Here is a 21551-nt window from a genome sequence, read left to right on the forward strand (position 1 = left end):
GAATGAGATTTTTGGAAAGAGTGGATTCCTGTTTTTTGGCTGACCCATATGTGTCAAACTGGGTTAAGGACAAACTGGGAATGGTTAGATCTGTGAAGGTTGTTTCAATTTTTTGTATATCTGCCTCCCAGAGGAAGCGGGCACTTCGAGTCATACGGTTTGGGCTCAACCTGTGGTGTGCTTTACTGTCCGGAGCAAGGTGCAACTAAGAGGGGTGATCAATGGGGTAGCATTGAGTGTAGCTGTTGACAAAATTGAAGGGAGTATGTGTGTGACGTCCACCGTTTGGTGAGACGTAGACCCAGTGGCAATGGCTAGTCTGAGAATACCCTGTCTGTCTTGTTGAGCTTTGACACAGAGCTTCTACCTGATCAGGTTAGGTTATATTTGCATTCTGTGAGGGTTCCGAACCCGCTTCGGTGTTTTAGGTGCCAAGGATTCAGACATGTTGCAGCAGTGTGTACAACCCCCCCCCCGCTTGGGTTGTGCCGTGGCGGAGATCTTTGTGGGCTATACTCGACCTTGTCTTAAGACGGTAAGTTGGTGGTTGGAGACATCCCTCTAGTGGTGTGGGGGCTGTGCTTTGGCAAAGTGGGTGGGGTTATATCCTGCCTGTTTGGCCCTGTCCGGGGGTATCATCGGATGGGGCCACAGTGTCTTCTGATCCCTCCTGTCTCAGCCTCCAGTATTTATGCTGCAGTAGTTTATGTGTCGGGGGGCTAGGGTCAGTCTGTTACATCTGGAGTATTTCTCTTGTCTTATCCGGTGTCCTGTGTGAATTTAAATATGCTCTCTCTAATTCTCTCTTTCTCCCTTTCTTTCTTTCTCTCGGAGGACCTGAGCCTTAGGACCATGCCTCAGGACTACCTGGCATGATGTCTCCTTGCTGTCCCCAGTCCACCTGGCCGTGCTGCTGCTCCAGTTTCAACTGTTCTGCCTGCGGCTATGGAACCCTGACCTGTTCACCGGACGTGCTTGTTGCACCCTCGACAACTACTATGATTATTATTATTTGACCATGCTGGTCATTTATGAACATTTTAACATCTTGACCATGTTCTGTTATAATATCCACCTGGCACAGCCAGAAGAGGACTGGCCACCCCTCATAGCCTGGTTCCTCTCTAGGTTTCTTCCTAGGTTTTTGGCCTTTCTAGGGAGTTTTTCCTAGGAAGTTTTTCCTTGCCACCGTGCTTCTTTCACATGCATTGCTTGCTGTTTGGGGTTTTAGGCTGGGTTTCTGTACAGCACTTTGAGATATCAGCTGATGTACGAAGGGCTATATAAATAAATTTGATTTGTGTAGAAGAGAGGTCCCAAGATGTGAGAAATGTGCAGGAGTGCATCGTCAGAGGGAGTGTACAGCTGGGATAGAGAAAGCACTGTGTGTCAACTGTGTGGGTGCCCATTCAGCTGGAGATCCAAAGTGCCCTGTGAGAGACAGGTTCAGATTGCCAGAGTTTGAGTGGGGCAGAACGTTTCATATGCTGAGGCAGTGAAGAGAGTAGAGGATAGCCTAAGGGTGAGTGAGTTGACTGGGAGGTCCCCAGTGAGTAAGCCTGAAGAGAGAGAGCCAGAGTAGAGCTTTTTAGTATGGTTGGATTTCTTGCGTTTATAGCCATGGTGATCAACTGCACTGATGGAGCGGAAATGAGAAGTGAGAGATTTTAGTGCCGAAGAGCTACAGGAAGTTTTGAGAGAAGGACCAAAGTAGTGTGATGGGGTGGTGGATTTTTGGGGATAGTGTATAAGTGCACGGTTAGATGGTGGTGCAACTGAAGTTTTCCCCATTCTGCTTTTCCCTTTTTTGTTACAAAAATGTGCAAATTGCACTCCAACCTGCGAATTGCACCAATATGAAACTAGTCTGCCGAAAACCACAGGAAGAAGAAAGTAGATTGTCCATTGTTCTGGTACAGAATTTTAATAAAGTTTTTCTTATGAATATCCCGTGGAATTGTGGGATAGCAATGGCGACTTCTGTCTTTGTAAACAAAAAACGCATAATTTACAAAAGATAATAGCTATTATTTCGTAATGGTTTGAATCATCTCAAGTGGGTGGCACAGTTTAGTACTTACACGAATGGTATTTTCCCAGTAACTCGGGTTGTTAATGTAATTGAAGTTCGTTTTTTGAGTTACAATAAATACATGTGGCAGGTTTAGCTAACGTTAGCTCGCTTAAAACATACTAGCTAGCGTGTCAGGATCTTGATAGACTCACCACCTATTGTTAAGGTAAGCAAGCCGGTGTTTATGAATGGGATTTGACAACTGTAATATCAGGTGTATAGTCGTAGCTATTAGTTAATTTCATTTTTGTAACGTAATAGCTAGCTCGCTAATTAATTCATTGGCTGAGCGATATCCAGTTAGCTAGCTGGGTACTATAGCTACTTAAACAAATATATATTTGAAGTCACATCTGTCATTAAGTTATAATAGTTAGATGTAGTAGTAACAAATATACTATAAGTAGCTAGTGTAGCTACAGTAGTGACTAAATAGCTGCGTAGCTAGCTACTGTAGCAATCTAAAATACATCCCGTGAATTATTCGGGCGCAATTTTATACTTTGGATCGATTAGTTTAATGCAATTTCCATATGCAACGTAACGTTACAGAATTAGTAGTTGGCTAATCTCCCAAAAAATGTGGTATCCAATCCAGACAGTTGTTTGAGACCATGGAGGATGATGCGTCGCTACACCGACTGGAGGGCAGTGACCCCACTGCGCAGGTCGGCGGGCTGATCGTGAAGAAGAAGAGTGCAGCAGTAGAGCCTCATGTCTTTCGTGCACCCACTCCACGCACCTCTCTCCTGGGCCTGGATCTGCTGGCAGCTCAAAAGAGAAAGGAGCGTGAGGGCAAGGAGCAGGCTGAGGCTGACAGTGATGACAGAAATAACAAGAAATCCAAGGTGTCCTCCTACAAGGACTGGGAGGAAGGGAAAAGTGATTCTGGGTCTGATGAAGAAGACAAAGATGAGGAGGACCAAGGTGGTAAAAAAGAGAGGTATGTTGTTTTGAAGTGATTTGGTTTGAGTTACTGTAGCCTCTTTTCGTAGTGGCATAGAATACATACTCTCTCCCTATCAAGAGATCATATCTAAACTGATGTCATGCATGCAGTGTTGTCTTACTGACACTTTATTCTATGTTTCATAAAGCAGCAGGAAATACCGTGTGACTGGCTCAGAGACACCCTCTAACCCTGGAGGGGTCAGCGAAGAGTTCCGTCGCAAACACCAGCAGAGGGAGAAAGACCGGCGTGAGCATGGAATGTACGCCTCCTCCAAAGAGGACAAAAACAGAGAGAGGGAGAAGGACAGAGAGAGGATCAGAGATACGGACAGAGATCGAAGGGGTGAAAGAGGTGAGCAAAAAAATGTATACAATGTTAATATTCAGGCAATAGCAATCTTTTCTATCTGTTGTGCATTTGTAACTGAAGTAATGACTAACTGTTTTGATGGCAGATGAGCGGGAGCGCAGTAACAGCCGCGGCGGCGGCAGCAGCCGGTCGGAGCGTGGAGACCGCAGTGAGAGGAGTGAGCGCTCACAGAGAGAAGGCTGGTCCTCCGAACGCATCAGCCGGGGGAGCAAGAGAGAGGAGCCTCCAACGCCCCAGACACGCCCCAAAGGTCAGTAACCCTGCCACACCCCCGGATAGGCAGTTCTTTAAGGTCCTTAGGTCATGCTTACAATACACTAAGCACTCTCTCTCCCTCCATTCCTCATACCCTTTGACTCAGATGGCACTCCCTCGCGCACCAGCTGGGATGAGGATGACAGCGGCTATGCCAGCTCACGCCGTTCCCACTGGGAATCTCCCTCTCCTGCCCCTTCACACAAGGATTCTGACAAGTCTGAACGGTCGGAGCGCAGCCCCCGCTCTGGACGGGAGAGCGAGAGGAAGGACAAGTAAGCAACTGCAGCTCAACACTCGTATGTTAAATTAACTGGGTTTTATAGTACTATTAAAAGACACATTTTCAGTGGCTATTAGAAGTGTGTTATTTTCAGCTTTTAAATGAACTGTTCTTGTTTCTGTTCCCAGGTCAGTCAGAGGCCGGTATCCTGATGACACGCCCCTTCCCACCCCATCATACAAGTACAACGAATGGGCCAATGACAGGAAGCACTTGGGCTCCACTCCTCGTCTGTCCCGTGGGAAAGGTAAGCCCCTCCTCTTTCCCCTCTCCCTCTTCCCCCAGTCACGTTTGAGCTCTTATTAATGCTCTGATAAGGCTTGCTGATGTTTGTGGATTGTGTCTCTGTGCCCCAGGTAAGAATGAAGGAGAGGATGGCATCGCCTTTGATAATGATGATGAGAAGCAGCAGTGGGAGGAGGACCAGAAGGTCAGTGGACATGTGGAGTCTTGGTAGTAACACAAATGAATAGCTTTCCCAACATTCATAAATGCACATGTCTTTGTATTGACTATTGCCCTGTGGTTTTGCAGCAAGCGGACAGAGACTGGTACATGATGGACGAAGGCTATGACGAGTTCCACAACCCACTGACCTCCACCTCTGAGGATTATGTGAAGAAAAGAGAGCAGATCCTGCAGAAGCAGACACAGAAACGCATCTCTGCCCAGAGACGACAGATCAATGAGGTATGGTACTGTGTTGCTACTCTTTGACCACCTCCAGCCCTGGGTGCATGTAGCCCGTTTAGTTATCGTTTTGATCGTTATTACCATCCGTGGATTAGAATTGTGTGTGTGTGTGTTGTCTGTGTTCAACGATGCATGTTGTGTTCCTCCTGCTAGGATAATGAGCGCTGGGAGACTAACCGTATGCTGACCAGTGGAGTGGTCCAGAGGCTGGAGGTGGATGATGACTTTGAGGAGGACAACGCTGCCAAGGTCCACCTGCTGGTTCACAACCTGGTCCCTCCCTTCCTGGACGGGAGGATAGTCTTCACCAAGCAGGTAATACATCATCACAGCACGTTATGGGCCAATGAAATTACCAACACTCCCCTACCTATTTATTTGGACAGAGAAGCTAAAACTTTTCATTTGGCTCTATACTCCAGCATTTAGGATTTGAGATCAAATGTTTTGTGAGGCGACACTAGGGCTCTGACGATACCGGTGTCGCAATATTTTTTTCCATGGCAAAAATGAAAACACAAAGCGGACCACTCTCTTAGGTCCTTTAAAAACCTGCTGTATGTAAAATATTGTGTTCTATAGCTTGGAAAATAAATAAATGTGACTCTGGGTGACAACATAATGATGTTTGTTTCTAACATTAGGGCAGTTTTCCTAAAGAAGTTAAATTTGGTTCGGGTTTTGTTTCCTATACCAATAATGGAGGGTAGCATTGTTTGGGGGTATGATATTTATGCCGCTAACTTTCTCACTCATCATTATTCAAGATTAATTAATGATTATCTGTAATTTTATTTTTACATTTTAGTCATTTAGCAGACGCTCTTATCCAGAGCGACTTACAGTAGTGAATGCATACATTTCATACATTTTTTTCTCTGTAATCATGCTAGCATCCACATTAAAGTAGAAGTGTTCAGAAACATATTCTATTCTTATTTACAATGAAAGTGACTCCAAAATGACACAATTTACCATTGGGCACAACATAATCCGAAACGCAACCAAAACAAACTGCACATGCATCCAACACGTTTGTAGAGTCAAAGCTTAATGTAGTCATTGCTTGCTAGGAATATGGGACCAAATACTAAACTTTTACAGAATTGAATACACTATAAGTGAATTTGTCCAAATACACTGCCTTTAGAAAGTATTCACACCCCTTGACTTTTTCCACATTTTGTTGTGTTACAGCTTGAATTAAAAATCTATTCAATTGAGATGTTGGGTCACTGCTACACACATACCACATAATATAAAAGTGGAATTATGTTTTTAGAAATGTTTACAAATTAATTAAAAATGAAAATCTGAAATGTCTTGAGTCAATAAGTATTTAACCCCTTTGTTATGGCAAGCCTAAATAAGTTCAGGAGTAAAAATGTGCTTAATAAGATGCATGGACTCACTCACTGTGGGCAATAGTAGTGTTCTACAGGATCTTTTTATGAATACCTCTGTACCTCACACATACAATTATCTCGGTAAGGTCCCTCAGTCGAGCAGTGAATTTCAAACAAAGATTCAACCACAAAGACCAGGGAGGTTTTCCAATGCCTCGTAAAGTAGGGATCCTATTGGTAGATGGGTAAAAATGACAAAAGCAGACATTGAATATCCCTTTGAGCATGATGAAGTTATTAATTACACTTTGGATGGCATATCAATACGCCCAGTCACTACAAGGATACAGGTGTCCTTTCTAACTCCGTTGCCGGAGAGGAAGGAAACCACTCAGGGATTTCACCATGAGGCCAATGGTAACTTTAAAACAGTTACAGAGTTTAATGGCTGTGATAGGAGAAAATTGAGGATGGATCATTAACATGGTCAATTAGGGTAGTATTGTGGAGTAACTACAGAGTGAAAAGCAGGAAGCCGGTACACAATAAAAAAGTATTCCAAAACATGCATCCTGTTTGCAATAAGGCACTAAAGTAAAACAGCAAATGTGGCAAAGAAATGTTTGGGGCAAATTCAACACATTACATCATATTTTCAAGCATGGTGGTGGCTGCATCATGTTATGGGTCATTGGCGAGGAATAGGGAGTTTTTTAGCTAAACGCAGACAAAATCCTAGAGCAAAACCTGGTTGTCTGCTTTCCACCAGACACTGGGAGACAAATTCACCTTTCAGCAGGACTATAACCTAAAACACAAAGCCAAATATACAGTGCATTCGGAAAGTATTCAGACCCCTTGACTTTTACCTCATTTTGTTATGTTACAGCCTTATTCTAAAAAAATTTTCTCCTCATCAATCTACACACAATACCCCATAATGACAAAGCAAAAACTGGTTTTTAGAAATGTTTGCAAATGTATTCACTTATTTTATTCATACCTATTCAGACCCTTTACTCAGTACTTTGTGGAAGTACCTTTGGCAGCGATTACAGCCTCAAGTCTTCTTGGGTATGACGCTACAAGCTTGGCACACCTGTATTTGGGGAGTTTCTCCCATTCTTCTCTGCAGATCCTCTCAAGCTTTGTAAGGTTGGATGAGGAGCGTCGCTGCACAGCTTTTTTCAGGTCTCCAGAGATGTTCGATTGGGTTCAACTCCGGGCTCTGACTGGGCCACTAAAGAACATTCGGAAACTTGTCCTGAAGCCACTCCTGTGTTGTCTTGGCTGTGTGCTTAGGGTCATTGTCTTGTTGGAAGGTGAACCTTCACCCCAGTCTCAGGTCCTGAGCACTCTGGAGCAGGTTTTCATCAAGGATCTCTCTGTACTTTGCTCCGTTCATCTTTCCCTCGATCCTGACTAGTCTCCCAGTCCCTGCCGCTGAAAAACATCCCCACAGTATGATGCTGCCACCACCATCCTTCACCGTAAGGATGGTGCCAGGTTTCCTCCAGACGTGACGCCTGGTAGTCAGGCCAAAGAGTTCAATCTTGGTTTCATCAGACCAAAGAATCTTGTTTCTCATCGTCTGAGAGTCCTTTACGTGCCTTTTGGCAAACTCCAAGCGGGCTGTCATGTGCCTTATACTGAGGAGTGGCTTCCGTCTGGCCATTCTACAATAAAGGCCTGATTGGTGGAGTGATTCAGAGATTGTTGTCCTTCTAGAAGGTTATCCCATCTCCACAGAGGAACTCTGGAGCTCTTTCAGTGTGACCATCGGTTCTTGGTCACCTCCCTGACCAAGGCCCTTCTCTCCCGATTGCTCAGTTTGGCCGGGTACCCAGCTCTAGGAAGAGTGGTGGTTCCAAACGTCTTCCATTTAAGAATGATGGAGGCCACAGTGTCCTTGGGGACCTTCAATGCTGCAGACATTTTTTGGTACCCTTCTCTAAATAAGTTGACATTCTGTTCTGTCACCTCATATAAAACATTTGATCTCAAATCCAAAATGTTGGAGTATAGAGACAAATATTTTTTCTTCACTGTCCAAATATGTAGAGGAGTGTATATAGTTTTAAGGTCAGAGCCGTTGGGGGAGAGCTGTTGCAGGCTTGTTGAGGGATTGTGAGAGTCTGCTGTAAAGTATTTGGTACTGGTTGAGTAATAACTAGTGGACTTACTATCAGAGTTGCTGTGTACTGAATGCGTACTGAATGCGTACTGTTGCTGATGTCTCTCTGTGCTGTAGCCAGAGCCTGTCATCCCTGTGAAAGACGCCACCTCTGACATGGCCATCATCTCCCGCAAGGGCAGCCAGCTGGTCCGCAAGCACCGCGAGCAGAAGGAACGCAAGAAGGTAGGCTGAGTGGAATGAAGGCAATGTTTAAAACAGCTATAAAGTACTTGATGGTATGGTTACTGGCTGAATATCTGACTGTTATTTTGATTGTTTCTCCAGGCTCAACAGAAACACTGGGAGCTGGCAGGCACCAAGCTGGGTGACATTATGGGCATCAAGAAGACCGAGGACGGGGATAGCTCTGGGGGCAAGCCAGTGGGCGAGGATGGCAAGGTGGACTACAGGTAACAAGCCCTTTACTAAAGGCTTATTTTGTGTCCATTTTGAATGTTTATTAAACATCCGTTGTGACAAGAACAACCTCATTAATTCTCTTCTCCTGCTTCCCTCCAGAACGGATCAGAAGTTTGCAGACCACATGAAAGATAAGAGTGAGGCCAGCAGTGAGTTTGCTAAGAAGAAGACCCTGCTGGAGCAGAGGCAGTATCTGCCCATTTTCGCTGTGAGGCAGCAGCTGCTCAACATCATCAGGTAGCTACTCTACTGGACCCGGCCTGGCTGTCCTGGGACCACGTCACCCCCAGCCTTACCCCAGATGCAGGCTTTCATTCAGGGTGTAGGACAAGACATGTATGGCAATGAAGGGGGGAGTTGGGGGGCTGTGAAGTCAGAATGTTCATATGTGATTTACCTTTGGTTAGAGAATGAGCACATTAAAGGTGACTTAGGTAATGTTAGACAGCATTTGTAAATCATTGACGAATACACTTCCGGATCTGTTTTCGTGAGCCGTTATTCATGTTTCCACAGTTTCGTAAGGTTGAAAGTCCCATCAGGATTGTAATGTTATTGGTTGTGATGTGATTCTCTCCAGGGACAACAGCATTGTGATCGTGGTGGGGGAGACGGGCAGTGGGAAGACCACCCAGCTGACCCAGTACCTTCACGAGGACGGCTACACCAGTTACGGCATGGTGGGCTGCACCCAGCCCCGCAGAGTGGCAGCCATGAGCGTGGCCAAGAGAGTCAGCGAGGAGCTGGGCAGCAACCTGGGAGAGGAGGTGAGCATTCAGCTGGCTGATGGAGGAGCTACTAGACAAACATTAACTAGATCTTAGAAACACTGATCTATGGATCAGTCAAAGCAGTGGATAACTAGTCTTATCAGTTAACCCAGTGTAGCAGACCTGGCAAGAGTTTATGAACTGCAATTAATTTGTTGATAGAGGAAAGAAGTACTCCAGAACACAATAAGTGTTTTTTTTTTTAGAGGTCATCTGTCAATTAATGTTGAGTCATGGTCCTGACTTGGTTTTCTCCTTATGGAGTTGACACTTGTATTCATATGTTGTGCAACACTGCTATCTAGTGGTGATTCAGAGATTATACACCGCTTCCTTTCTACAACTTGTAATAGAACTGTCCTCGCCAGCTCGTCTCTTTGGTTGGCCCGTAGCACTGTCGTTTGAAGGCCATGATTCATACGTGGAATGTAAATATATGTAGTTCACTACTAAACCATTCCGTTTTTTTTTCTTTGCAGGTGGGTTATGCGATCCGTTTTGAGGACTGTACGTCGGAGAAGACTGTGATAAAGTACATGACAGACGGCATCCTGCTGAGAGAGTCTCTCAGAGAGTCAGATCTGGACCACTACAGTGCTGTCATCATGGACGAGGCCCACGAACGCTCCCTCAACACAGACGTGCTGTTCGGCCTGCTACGAGAGGTCAGAGAGACACCTTTTTTTTTAAAGTATTTTGTATGTTTATTGGATAGAGCGATATAGAGGTGAAAGGTTGGAGAGAGAGTGCTGAAAGAGCAGTGGGCTGGATTCAAACTCATACTGGCAGTGATATGTGTTCCAGGGACAGTGGCTTAGACTGCCAGACCAGGGAGACACTTTTACAGCTCACTGGATGTTATTCAATTGTGATTATTTTGCATGCATATTTTTTTATTCATTCTTGTTGTAAGCAGTATTAGAACTCTCTCTCTCTGTCCTTTTCTTCCAGGTTGTATCGAGGCGTTCTGACCTCAAGCTGATAGTCACCTCAGCCACCATGGACTCTGACAAATTTGCTGCATTTTTCGGCAACGTTCCCATATTCCACATTCCAGGAAGAACATTCCCTGTAGACATCTTATTCAGCAAGGTATTGTGTCCAACAATCCATTCAACATCCATTTATTATTATTTGTTTCAACACAGCCATTTCATTTGTATAATGACTTACACCCTGACTAGACCGGGGCGAGCGTTGCAAAATAGATGTACGCATGCATGTTTTTCAGTCATTTCATCCACACTACTTGGTTCTATTTAAGATGCTCGATGCAATGCAAGTCCCACCATTTCCATCTATTATTGGTTTTCACAAAGATGCAAACCCACGTGGTTGTTTAAAGACCAACAAGGAGAGATTAATCAAAGATAACTAAAAAACTAACTGGGTTTCACTTTTGTCTGTGGATTAGTCGTCGGAGTAGAGAAACACTAATTTGTAAAATTGTACAAAGAACCAACTAAAAAGAGAACCATTTGCATGTCAGGTAAAATAACATCCCTGGACAAACTGCTCGCAACGGCTATCTAGCTAAATGTCCATGAATGTTTCATGTGTTTTGACCTTCCCCGAAATGTATATAATTGATTCAGTGGTTTTGGTATTTTAACCTGCGTGTCATGGTCGCATCTGGTGGGGATCGATAAAATGATCATGCGCAACAATGGCAGCCGTAGCCGTGGGGCCGGTTTAGTCATGGGGTAAGACTACTGTTATTTGTACCAAGGTAGTGTGTGGTTGCTGTGTATTCTAACAGTGTTGTGTGTTATCTGAGTGCAGACTCCCCAGGAAGACTATGTGGAGGCAGCAGTGAAGCAGGCCCTACAGATCCACCTTAGTGGTATGGGGGGAGACATCCTCATCTTCATGCCTGGCCAGGAGGACATTGAGGTGACGTCAGACCAGATCGTGGAGCGTCTGGAGGATCTGGAGAGCGCCCCTCCTCTAACTGTACTGCCCATCTACTCCCAGCTGCCCTCTGACCTCCAGGCCAAGATCTTCCAGAAGGTAACCAATAACACCCACTTACTGTTCCACTAACATGTACAGTTGGAAATCTTAACATACTGCAGTATCCTTTGTACACAAGCATACTTGCTATTAGCTAGTCGGAATGCATATACCTAACACAAAAAGGAACTCGTCCTCCTTACTGGTAAAGTGACGTGTAGGTAATGTCTTTGTTGTGTTCTCTAACTGCCAGGCTCCAGATGGTGTGAGGAAGTGCATCGTTGCCACCAACATCGCCGAGACCTCCCTGACTGTGGATGGTATCATGTTTGTTGTGGATGCTGGATACTGCAAACTCAAGGTACCCTGTCACCCTCAATATCTTCCCCAGACTATCGAATGATAAGACAAGCCATGTTAGGATAGTATTTCTCTGTTGTTGATGTGTTCTCTTTGACAGGTGTTCAACCCTCGCATTGGCATGGATGCCCTGCAGGTGTACCCCATCAGTCAGGCTAATGCCAACCAGCGTGCAGGCAGAGCAGGTCGTACAGGGCCGGGCCAGTGCTACAGGTAAGTGTCTACACACACACAAGCGCACACTTACTCACAAGCACGCAGTCTCACACTCCAAATGTGCAGTCCTCCCACCTTCCTCAGTTTCCAGAGGGCTTCCTTTGTCCTCCAGTTGTTGTCAAGTATGGAGCCATAATGAAGGTGTAATGAAAGGCAGTTATTTGAAGGTGTCACCTTGGTGTGATGTTTGAGTGTTCCAGTCAGGGCTAGCAGGAAGTAGTATTCAGATGGCTGACACTGGTCTATGTCAAGAGTGTCCTGTCTTCTAGAAAGATACTTCAGTACTCCTGCATCTGATGGAAGCAGTCTGGAACTAAACCTTAGATCAGCCATATCTTCCCCCTTTTATGTCTATCTGGGCCTAGATACAGGCTGAATTACACAATTCTCCTCACTCTGCCTGCTATCTCATTCCAACCGCTCCTATCTACCAAAAAGGTAGAAAGCCAGATATAAACATTAGCATCCTTTTGTATGGTGAGCCGTGCTGAAACTGGTGTCTATCTGAAGCGCGATTGTGTGTGTGTGTGTTGTTGTGTGCAATGCCGCCGCCGGTGTTTCATCCTCTGGCTGATGCACATCAGAGCTCCCCTCAGATGGGCTGTCCAGGCCTCTGATCTGCAAGGCGGCCGGGCTGCTTTCAAAGCCATCAGAGGCTGGGAGGGAGAGAAGGAGGGAGAATCCTAATCTCCACAGGATTTCATGCAGTTTAACTCTGTTTACAGCAGGGAGAATGTGACACAAAAGCCTGTTCTCTCTGAGATTTCACATGACCTTTCTCCTATCTGTCATACTTCCCCAAGTTGAGGGAGATGGTGACACGCACCAGACACGTGATTGTTTTGCCTTGTAAATGAGCAGGGAATGTTATAAAAACGCCCTCTACCAAGATTACCCCCCTCCCCTCACACACACGCACAGATCTGTGAAGAATCAATTTGGGAGTGGAGCTTTAGAGTGAGTGGGGCCTAGGCGTTTGGAGGGGCGGGAGGTGACGTGGATGCGCCGTGCTGGGTGACTCGACTTGTGTGGAGAATCTGCTACTCAAAGCACCTCTTAGCTGTGACTGCACCCAACACACACACACACCGCACATCTCCAGCCCCGAGGACATTCACACAACCCGGCGTAAACAAACGCAGATCATTCCCCCATAATGCACACACTTCAGAGGGATTAGCCACTAACTGAAATGGTTGAGAGATGCTTTGTTAGGCCAGTCCTATCAGTCTGAAGCAGCAATGGGTGTTGCTCTAAATAGTTTGGATAGTAAATACCTCATAAGTAGCTTGGTTAAATGTTAATCATGTGCAGTAGGCCTGTCTCTTTGCCCTTCTCTAAATGTCAGTTGGGGAGAGTTCAGCTTTCATGGAAACGGAGGCTTCTCAATCACGGTGCCACTGTTACAGGTGTGAGCGCTGTGTGAAATCATATCGGTGCCCTGCAGAGTGGGTTTAACCAGGTGGTGAAGACAGCGTCTCCAGACCTGTCACTCCATGGAGCATTTGTGCGTTTAGAAAAATGGTGTGTCTGCTAGATGATTCAATAACCTCCCCCCTGTCGTTGTCTCTGTCACTCCATCTCTCCCTCTCTCCTCCTCTGTCCATCCAGGCTGTACACCCAGAGCGCCTTCAAGAATGAGATGTTGACCACCACCATCCCAGAGATTCAGCGGACCAACCTGGCCAACGTGGTGCTGCTGCTCAAATCCCTGGGGGTCCAGGACCTGCTGCTCTTCCACTTCATGGACCCCCCGCCTGAGGACAACATGCTCAACTCCATGTACCAGCTGTGGATCCTGGGGGCCCTGGACAACACAGGTGGGTCTCTGCCCTGGCCTGGACCACATCACTCAAGATTAGGCCACCAAATGCACAAACTGATCAAATAGAATAATCTATCTGAGAAAACAAGGTTAAAATAGGCTGGGATAAGTATGTGTTCCCCACCAGCATACAGCCAACAGATTAACAATAACTACTTCATGTGCTGCGAGGAGAGACTTGGATGATGGAACTAGTCAATAGGTTGCTGTAATGGTATGTACATGCACTGCACAACGTAAAGTACAGAGCTAGGTAGCACTGTGGTGTAGGTAGTGGAGTAATTGCATAGTGCTTTATCCTCTGTTAGATTTGACTGGCTGAGTCTCATCTCTGTCTCATCTGAGCCAGATCCCTGGGGATTAGGGGATTTGGTGTCTGTGGAGGACTTTTGACGTTTGCCTGTGTGGTGTGTTAACAGCAGATTATCTCTGATTAAGGTTTACCTGGCCAATACAACCTGTTCTTCCTCTGCACTTTCCCTCTAAGCTCCTTATAGTCTGTCATGTAATCATTTAAATCAGACCTGGCAAAGTTTGATGTAAATATTTTTTACAACCATCCTCCACTGTCAACACAGGAAGGTGTCACCTGTATTGTGTTCCCCCTCTCCTCTATCTGTAGACAGGAAGTGTTATTATTTGTGTCCCCCTCAGGTTCCCTGACGCCCACTGGGAGGCTGATGGTGGAGTTCCCTCTGGACCCGGCTCTGTCCAAGATGCTGATCGTATCATGTGACATGGGCTGCAGTGCTGACATCCTCATCATCGTCTCCATGCTGTCTGTACCGGCCATCTTCTACAGGCCTAAGGTACATGTCATTGAGATCGCCAACCGATTCATTTCTTAATGTGTCGCTAATGTTTGTTTCTCTTTCTGTCATTAACAAAAATTCACATTACCCACTGGACAGTTGTGACCCCTGTATTTCCTCTGTGTCGCGACCTTTCCAGGGTCGTGAGGAGGAGAGTGACCAGGTGAGGGAGAAGTTCTCGGTCCCAGAGAGTGACCACCTGACCTACCTGAACGTCTACCTGCAGTGGAAGAACAACAACTACTCCAGCATCTGGTGCAACGAACACTTCATCCACACCAAGGCCATGCGTAAGGTCAGACCACGCCCCTGTCCTTCACCCTCTCTGACCAGTCTCCCTGGCTTAGGATCCAAATACACTTGATTACCGCTTTGCATCACAATAGTCACACACTGAGCAATGTGTATCGAATGTCCTGTTGTGTTGGTTCTCCGGTAGCTAACGTGTCTCTGTGGGTGTTTTAGGTGCGCGAGGTGCGCTCCCAGCTCAAAGACATCATGGTGCAGCAGAGGATGAACCTGGTGTCCTGTGGCTCAGACTGGGACATCATCAGGAAGTGTATCTGTGCTGCCTACTTCCACCAGGCAGCCAAGCTGAAGGGCATAGGGGAGTATGTGAACGTGAGGACAGGCATGCCCTGCCACCTCCACCCCACCAGCTCTCTGTTTGGCATGGGCTACACCCCAGACTACATCACCTACCACGAGCTGGTCATGACCACCAAGGTAACAGACCCAGCCTCCACATAGCTACGCTATGAACTGGACTGTTCAGAGACGATGTTCTACACCTTGACTCACCAGAAAGAGCTGTCGTATATATCAGCCTTCTAGCTCTGTTACTGTGTTCTAATGTTGTAACCTGTGTTGTTTGTTGTCCCTCCTGTAGGAGTACATGCAGTGTGTGACTGCGGTGGATGGGGAGTGGCTGGCTGAGCTGGGGCCTATGTTCTACAGCGTCAAACAGGCAGGGAAGAGCAGGATGGTAAGCTCTTCGGCCTTTACTTCCTCCCTCCCTACGTCTCATGGTTAATTCCTCCTCCCGCTGTCCTTTTCTCTCCTCTCACCCCTCTGTTCCTCTCTCTCTGTGCAGGAGAACCGGCGGCGGGCCAAGGAGGAGATCACTAACATGGAGGAGGAGATGTCTCTGGCGGAGCAGCAACTGAGGAGCAGGAGAGAGGATCAGGACAGGAAGAGTAACGTGGGCAGCGTCAGGTATACACTCATCTACCTTCATCTATTCTTCACAGAGAGGTTTCACTCTGACAATAGTCCCAGTCGCTATGAAATAGACCGCGGCGGCCCCACCCGCCTGTGGGGAAAACAACCTGTGGCTACCTTGGTTACCCAATTGGCTCACAGCAAAATCTTCACCTTTTTTCAAACGCAATTTTCTTGTTGTCTGGTTGTTTTAGTCAATTACAAAGCTACAGTTAAGAAAAGTACATGTCTAAACATGACTTTTCAACATTGCCAAGCGTTCCCGCTACTGAGAAAAACGTAATATTGAAAGGCTTCCCTCATGCCCCGTTTCATGACGGCGCTAACGTTAGCCATGTGAGTGCTAGCTACCTACCAACCAGAACATTAAGCTAGCCAGGTCAACAACAGACTATACAGCTACAAGTAGTGAGTGGAGTTACAAACAGACTGTACTTAACAAATTAAATGTCTTACCTGTGATTAAATGTTTTTTTACACACATAGCTACATGTAGCCTAATTGGACACCACGTCCCTACATTTCCCACTCTCCCACCCCGAATAGCCTGAATCCACAGGGCTCTTCTCGCAGGCTCCATTTCCCTACGTGGGAGCATTGTGAACCGTAGGTTGTGATTTTTGACCTGGCTACATGTACATTGAACAACAGCAGCAGCTTTTCTGCATGTTTTGTTATTTCTGTATAACAAAAAAATGGACGACGAAGTTTGCTATTTTACAGTGGGGGTCAATGGGAAACAATGTTCGTTTTCCAGAATGGGCCCCTTCCGAGTCGTAGAAACTGGTTAATTTAGCTGCTTCTCTACCCATCTCTCTCTAATTTTCACTGCCTCTTCTTCTGCCTTATCCTCTCTGTCTTCTCTTCCTATCTCTCTCTAATTCTCTCCTTCTCCCTTATCCTCTCTGTCTTCTCTTCCTATCTCTCTCTAATTCTCTCCTTCTCCCTTATCCTCTCTGTCTTCTCTTCCTATCACTCTCTAATTCTCTCTACCTCTCCTTCTCTCTTATCTTCTCTGTCTTCTCTACCTATCTCTCTCTTATTCTCTCTGCCTCTTCTTCTGCCTTATCCTCTCTGTCTTCTCTTCCTATCTCTCTCTAATTCTCTCTGCCTCTCCTTCTCTCTTATCCTCTCTGTCTTCTCTTCCTATCTCTCTCTAATTCTCTCTGCCTCTCCTTCTCTCTTATCCTCTCTGTCTTCTCTTCCTATCTCTCTCTAATTCTCTCTACCTCTCCTTCTCTCTTATCTTCTCTGTCTTCTCTACCTATCTCTCTCTTATTCTCTCTGCCTCTCCTTCTCTCTTATCCTCTCTGCCTCTCTTTCCATGATGAGCTTTTCTCACCTCCAGTCCCTCCAGACGAGACAAAATGAATAATATTGACTCCTGGCTGACCCCCATTACTGCTGCAATTTAAATGGTGCCACAGCAGAGGGGAGAAAGGAGCCAGCGTTAATTTTCAAATTAGAAAGGACATTTTTTATTTCACACTCGTTCCACAAGGCTCACAAAAGAGAGATGGCTTTGGGAGGAAAGAAATAACACTTTTATTGTTAATGAATCAGCAGATGTATTTCTATATCAGTCTGTGTGTGTCAGCCATTCTCCAAAATAATCACATTAAAACACGGAGGATTAAGGAATAGATTAGAGAGCGAGTGCCTCAGAATTCTGATAATAAACATGGCTGGCTCTCGTGGGCTCTCAGCTGCTTTTGTCCTCCTCTGCCTGTGAACACCAGCGTCCCTTCACCGTGCCGGGGCCCCATGAAACACTTCTACTACACATTTTGATCTGGTTCCTGTCTGTCATTCAGCTTTACGTCAGAACTTAGGGATGAAGGGAAGGACTGGGTTATGACCTGATGGCTGTAATTGCTGCTGCTGGTGTGTGTGAGGACTGAGGAGAGAATACTGGGTAGTGTGAGGGTGTTGCGCTACTGTAATTAAAGATTATAGATTTTGCTGTCAGCCTGTCTCTCCCTGCTAGCCTGTCCCCCCTCACTAGCCTGTCCCTCCCTACTAGCCTGTCCCCCCTCACTAGCCTGTCCCTCCCTACTAGCCTGTCCCTCCCTACTAGCCTGTCCCCCCTCACTAGCCTGTCCCTCCCTACTAGCCTGTCCCTCCCTACTAGCCTGTCCCCCCTCACTAGCCTGTCCCCCCCTCACTAGCCTGTCCCTCCCTACTAGCCTGTCCCTCCCTACTAGCCTGTCCCTCCCTACTAGCCTGTCCCCCCTCACTAGCCTGTCCCTCCCTACTAGCCTGTCCCTCCCTACTAGCCTGTCCCTCCCTACTAGCCTGTCCCATTATGTTTGACATGGCAAGTTTTTTTTATTTTTATTATCTTCTGTCATTGCCAATTGTTTATTCTTTTGTCTCGATAGGGCTGTGAAAATCTGCACCCCGGGAAGGAAGGAGGAGGCACCCATGACCCCAAAGCGCACCCCAGCTCGTTTTGGGCTCTAGATCTTCTCTGTTAAGACTTAAACACTTGAACTCCCCACTAAATATCACCTGTATGTGTACCATACCATCACTGGATGAGCCTTGCTGTGAGGCCTTACTGTCCCCTCCTATTGTCTGGAACCAGCAGCAGTTCAGACAGAGGCCAGCAGAGGTAGAACTTGTATAAGGCATGAGGCTCCCATAACAGACCTTTTCTGTCAGCAAATCCACATAGTGTCGCTCCATTTTTATGTGCAGAGATGTATGTTAGAATGCAGTATTTTCTATTTCTGTGATTGTAAAAAAATATATAAACACAATGATGAAACATCATTGAAAAGGTATCGTCTTTAAAGAGTATTTGATATACCTTGAAAATCTGTCAAGGCCTTTATCATAATCCTTCACTGGCTAGTGTCCAAGCAGGAAATGTTTAGTTGTTCCATCTCCTACTGTACCCTACAAGGGGCTATTTTTTTGATTGTAGTCTCTCCCGATCAATATAAACTGTTCAATTGGGCTGGGAATTGCCAGGGACCCCACGATACGATATTATTGTGATACTTAGGTGCCGATACGATGTTTATTGCGATTATCACGATTCTATATGTATTGCGATTCAATACCGTGATTTTATTGTGAGTCGATGTTCCAAACATATTGCTCACCATATAACTTCTGCAGAGGGACGAGAGAGATCCATGAGAAACGAGTTTTGATCAGTCATGGAAATAAAAGTGCTGAATACAAAAGAAGACAGAGAACAAGATATGAAGGAAAAATACTGGCGTTTTGGTACAGGTACAGCCAACTAGTGCGATATTGTCTAAACAATACGAAATATCGTCAAATAATATCCAGATATGTAACTGTCCAAACTAGTCTGATCCCGTAGTGTGTTCATTGGGCTGTATGTCATTCAGTGTGAGTAGAGAGAGGAGGCAGAAGTAGTACTGTGTCGTGTGTTCATGAATTCTGCCTGATTTTCTTTAGTTATTTTTCAATTTCATCATGTCCCTCTCGAATCTCCTTCAAGAGATCATTTTCACATTGTACAACTGGCTGACCTCTGTATCCTTTGTATGTCGTGTGTAGAAAATGGCCTGTGCCATGGTGAAGTGCCCCTTCACTGACTGAAGCATTATCCAAACTGTGCTTGTGGCATGAGTGTCTCAGACCGTATATCTGGAGTTACCTTAACAACACCCTTCATGCAAACTGTTTGGAGGACAAGCTTTAGCAACTGAGCTTTTCCTAACCCCATTAGCCCTTCAACGCACTGACGGGCGGCAGGTAGCCTAGTGGTTAGAGCGTTGGACTAGTAACCGAAAGGTTGCTGGCTCGAATCCCTGAGCTGACAAGGTAACAATCTGTCGTTCTGCCCCTGACCTGAACAAGGCAGTTAACCCACTGAGCCCCGGTAGGCTGTCATTGTAAAAAATAATTTGTTCTTAACTGACTTGCCTAGTTAAATTTAAAAAAAAAAAATATATATATATATATATTAGTCAGCTTCTCTCCGTTTACACATGAATGTCAGAACCTGGATGAAACTCATGACGGCCTCAGCCTCTCATGATCCTTGTGTTAAAAATGCCCACCAATTTTATCTTGAGATTCCCCTCTCCAAGTCAAGTGAATGATCCCAGAAATGTATTTTGCAGGGGCCATATTTTGCAGGGGCCATGGTTGGAGTTGATATGTGTGTGTGTGTGTGTGTGTGCACGTCTCTCGGTCCCAGGTGCACGTTTGGGTTTTTACACAGCTGATTCAAATAATCAAAGCTTGATGATGAGTTGGTTATTTGAATCAGCTGTGTAGGGCAAAAACCCAAAAGTGCACCTGGAGGGCCCCAGGACCCCAGACTGATATGTCCTGCACTTGAGTAGTCAGGTTTAGCAAGGTGGTTCAGCAAGTTCCAAGTGGTGGACTTGATTCTGAAGTCATTCATTCTCTGTGTACTAGATTGACTTTGTATAGTTTTGTACAGACTATATTGTCTTGTTGGTGGTCAGTGATTGTTTTGTGATGTGAAATTAGGCTCTGGTAACACCAGCCCATGGTTTGCGAATATAATTTTTATCTTGACTACTTTTGGGAACTGAAAATAAATGGTCTTTTTTTTTTTTAACTCTGTTGGTTTATGTGTCCTTGATTCACTCACCACAAAGTAAACACTAGTTCAGTCAAATCAAAATCAAATCAAATGTATTTGTCACACATGGTTAGGTGTTAATGCAAGTGTAGCGAGCCTAAAGGCTCGACTCAATCCGTATTGCAGAAGTTCTGTGGTATAGCACAATTGAAATGTAAAGGTAATTTCTGATTGAGCCGACATGCAGCGTTTACTGTGAATGCAGTCTCCATGAACGCGGGAGCATTGCCTTTAAGGGCTGGAATCAATCTGTAGCGCCGAAGATCAGCATTATGGCGTGATATGAAATTTAAAGGCAATGTATCTGCGGAGACTGCATGTCTGCTCAATCGAAAATGATCGTAACATTTGTACCGGGAAACAGCGCTAATCTTCGATGCTACGGATTGAATCCACCCCTACATTTCAATCATGCTATACCGTGGAACTTCAGCGATACGGATTGAATCCATCCCCTAAACCTCATCTCTGAAATAATGATCAACGCTTAAAGGGCTGGATTCAATCCGTATCACGGAAGATCTGCGTTTATAGCGCAAATAAAATTTTAAAGGCACTGTTCGCGGAGACTGCATTCACGGTAAACACTGCATAGGCTATGTCGGCTCAATCGGAAATTACCTTTACATTTGAACACAGATCTTCTGTGATACGGATTTTTATCCAGTCCATGTTTATGTTGTTTACATACAGGTAAAATACCGGACTAATCACCTGCTAATGATGGATGGGTTTTCATGTATATAACCTGCTAATGTCTGACTAGTAGTGACTACAGTTCCAACAGCTTTTCTGCCAGACAAAGGTGAACCTTGCCCAACAACACAATGTGAAGAAATAAGGAGCTAGTCACTGCCCACTCATTAGTGGCGCCAGACCTGTGCGTAATTAATTTTGCTTTTCCCAGCAGCCCTTAGGTTTTACACACACTTGCTTGCACATACACACACAATTCAATTATTGGCTGCAGCCAGAGAATATTTAATCAGCTGCTGATCGGGCAGAAAGGTGAGGTGACACTTTCTAATTATAATTATGATGGAAGACCATCCTTGGACAAACAAAGCAGTGTCCTTTTTACTCTTTTCTAAATGTTTCTCCCAGTCAGCTAGCATAGATTTACATGGCCTTTTGTACTTTTTTCTCATTTCTCATGTTTGACCTTAGGGGTGAAGTGCAATGGTCATGACTGATTTCACTGTGTAGTAGAGCAGAAATGGCCCGGGCGC

The 21551-nt window shown here is 45.5% G+C and overlaps 1 protein-coding gene across 2 annotated transcripts; it reads left to right on the forward strand.

The window, feature by feature from the left end:
- The first annotated feature begins 1937 nt into the window (after positions 1-1937).
- On the forward strand, positions 1938-20298 carry LOC106562086 (pre-mRNA-splicing factor ATP-dependent RNA helicase PRP16-like). 2 transcript variants are annotated; one of them, XM_014126649.2, is made up of 25 exons: positions 1938-2240; positions 2673-3017; positions 3175-3377; positions 3481-3645; positions 3757-3925; positions 4062-4180; positions 4290-4363; positions 4468-4623; positions 4780-4941; positions 8224-8331; positions 8434-8558; positions 8668-8805; positions 9149-9335; positions 9818-10003; positions 10290-10430; positions 11121-11348; positions 11545-11652; positions 11752-11864; positions 13479-13687; positions 14347-14501; positions 14644-14799; positions 14970-15230; positions 15394-15489; positions 15598-15719; positions 18107-20298. In XM_014126649.2, the coding sequence occupies exons 2-25, from the start codon at positions 2689-2691 to the stop codon at positions 18186-18188; spliced, it is 3792 nt and encodes a 1263-aa protein (XP_013982124.1). In that variant the 5' UTR covers positions 1938-2240; positions 2673-2688; the 3' UTR covers positions 18189-20298. The 2 variants fall into 2 exon arrangements, with proteins under 2 accessions (XP_013982124.1, XP_013982123.1); XM_014126648.2 differs by having other exon boundaries at positions 1939-2240; positions 3172-3377.
- The last annotated feature ends 1253 nt before the right edge of the window (positions 20299-21551 follow it).

Source organism: Salmo salar, chromosome ssa11 (assembly GCF_905237065.1).
Source record: "Salmo salar chromosome ssa11, Ssal_v3.1, whole genome shotgun sequence".
Lineage (NCBI taxonomy): Eukaryota > Metazoa > Chordata > Actinopteri > Salmoniformes > Salmonidae > Salmo > Salmo salar.

What these genes read in the sequence shown, in the direction of transcription:
- LOC106562086 (XM_014126648.2), top strand. Translation starts at nt 2,689, where the DNA reads ATGGAGGATGATGCGTCGCTACACCGACTGGAGGGCAGTGACCCCACT. An exon ending in AGAGACGACAGATCAATGAG is followed by an intron (nt 4,624 to 4,779) that starts GTATGGTACTGT and finishes TCCTCCTGCTAG; the next exon opens with GATAATGAGCGCTGGGAGAC. An exon ending in GGGGGCCCTGGACAACACAG is followed by an intron (nt 13,688 to 14,346) that starts GTGGGTCTCTGC and finishes TGTCCCCCTCAG; the next exon opens with GTTCCCTGACGCCCACTGGG.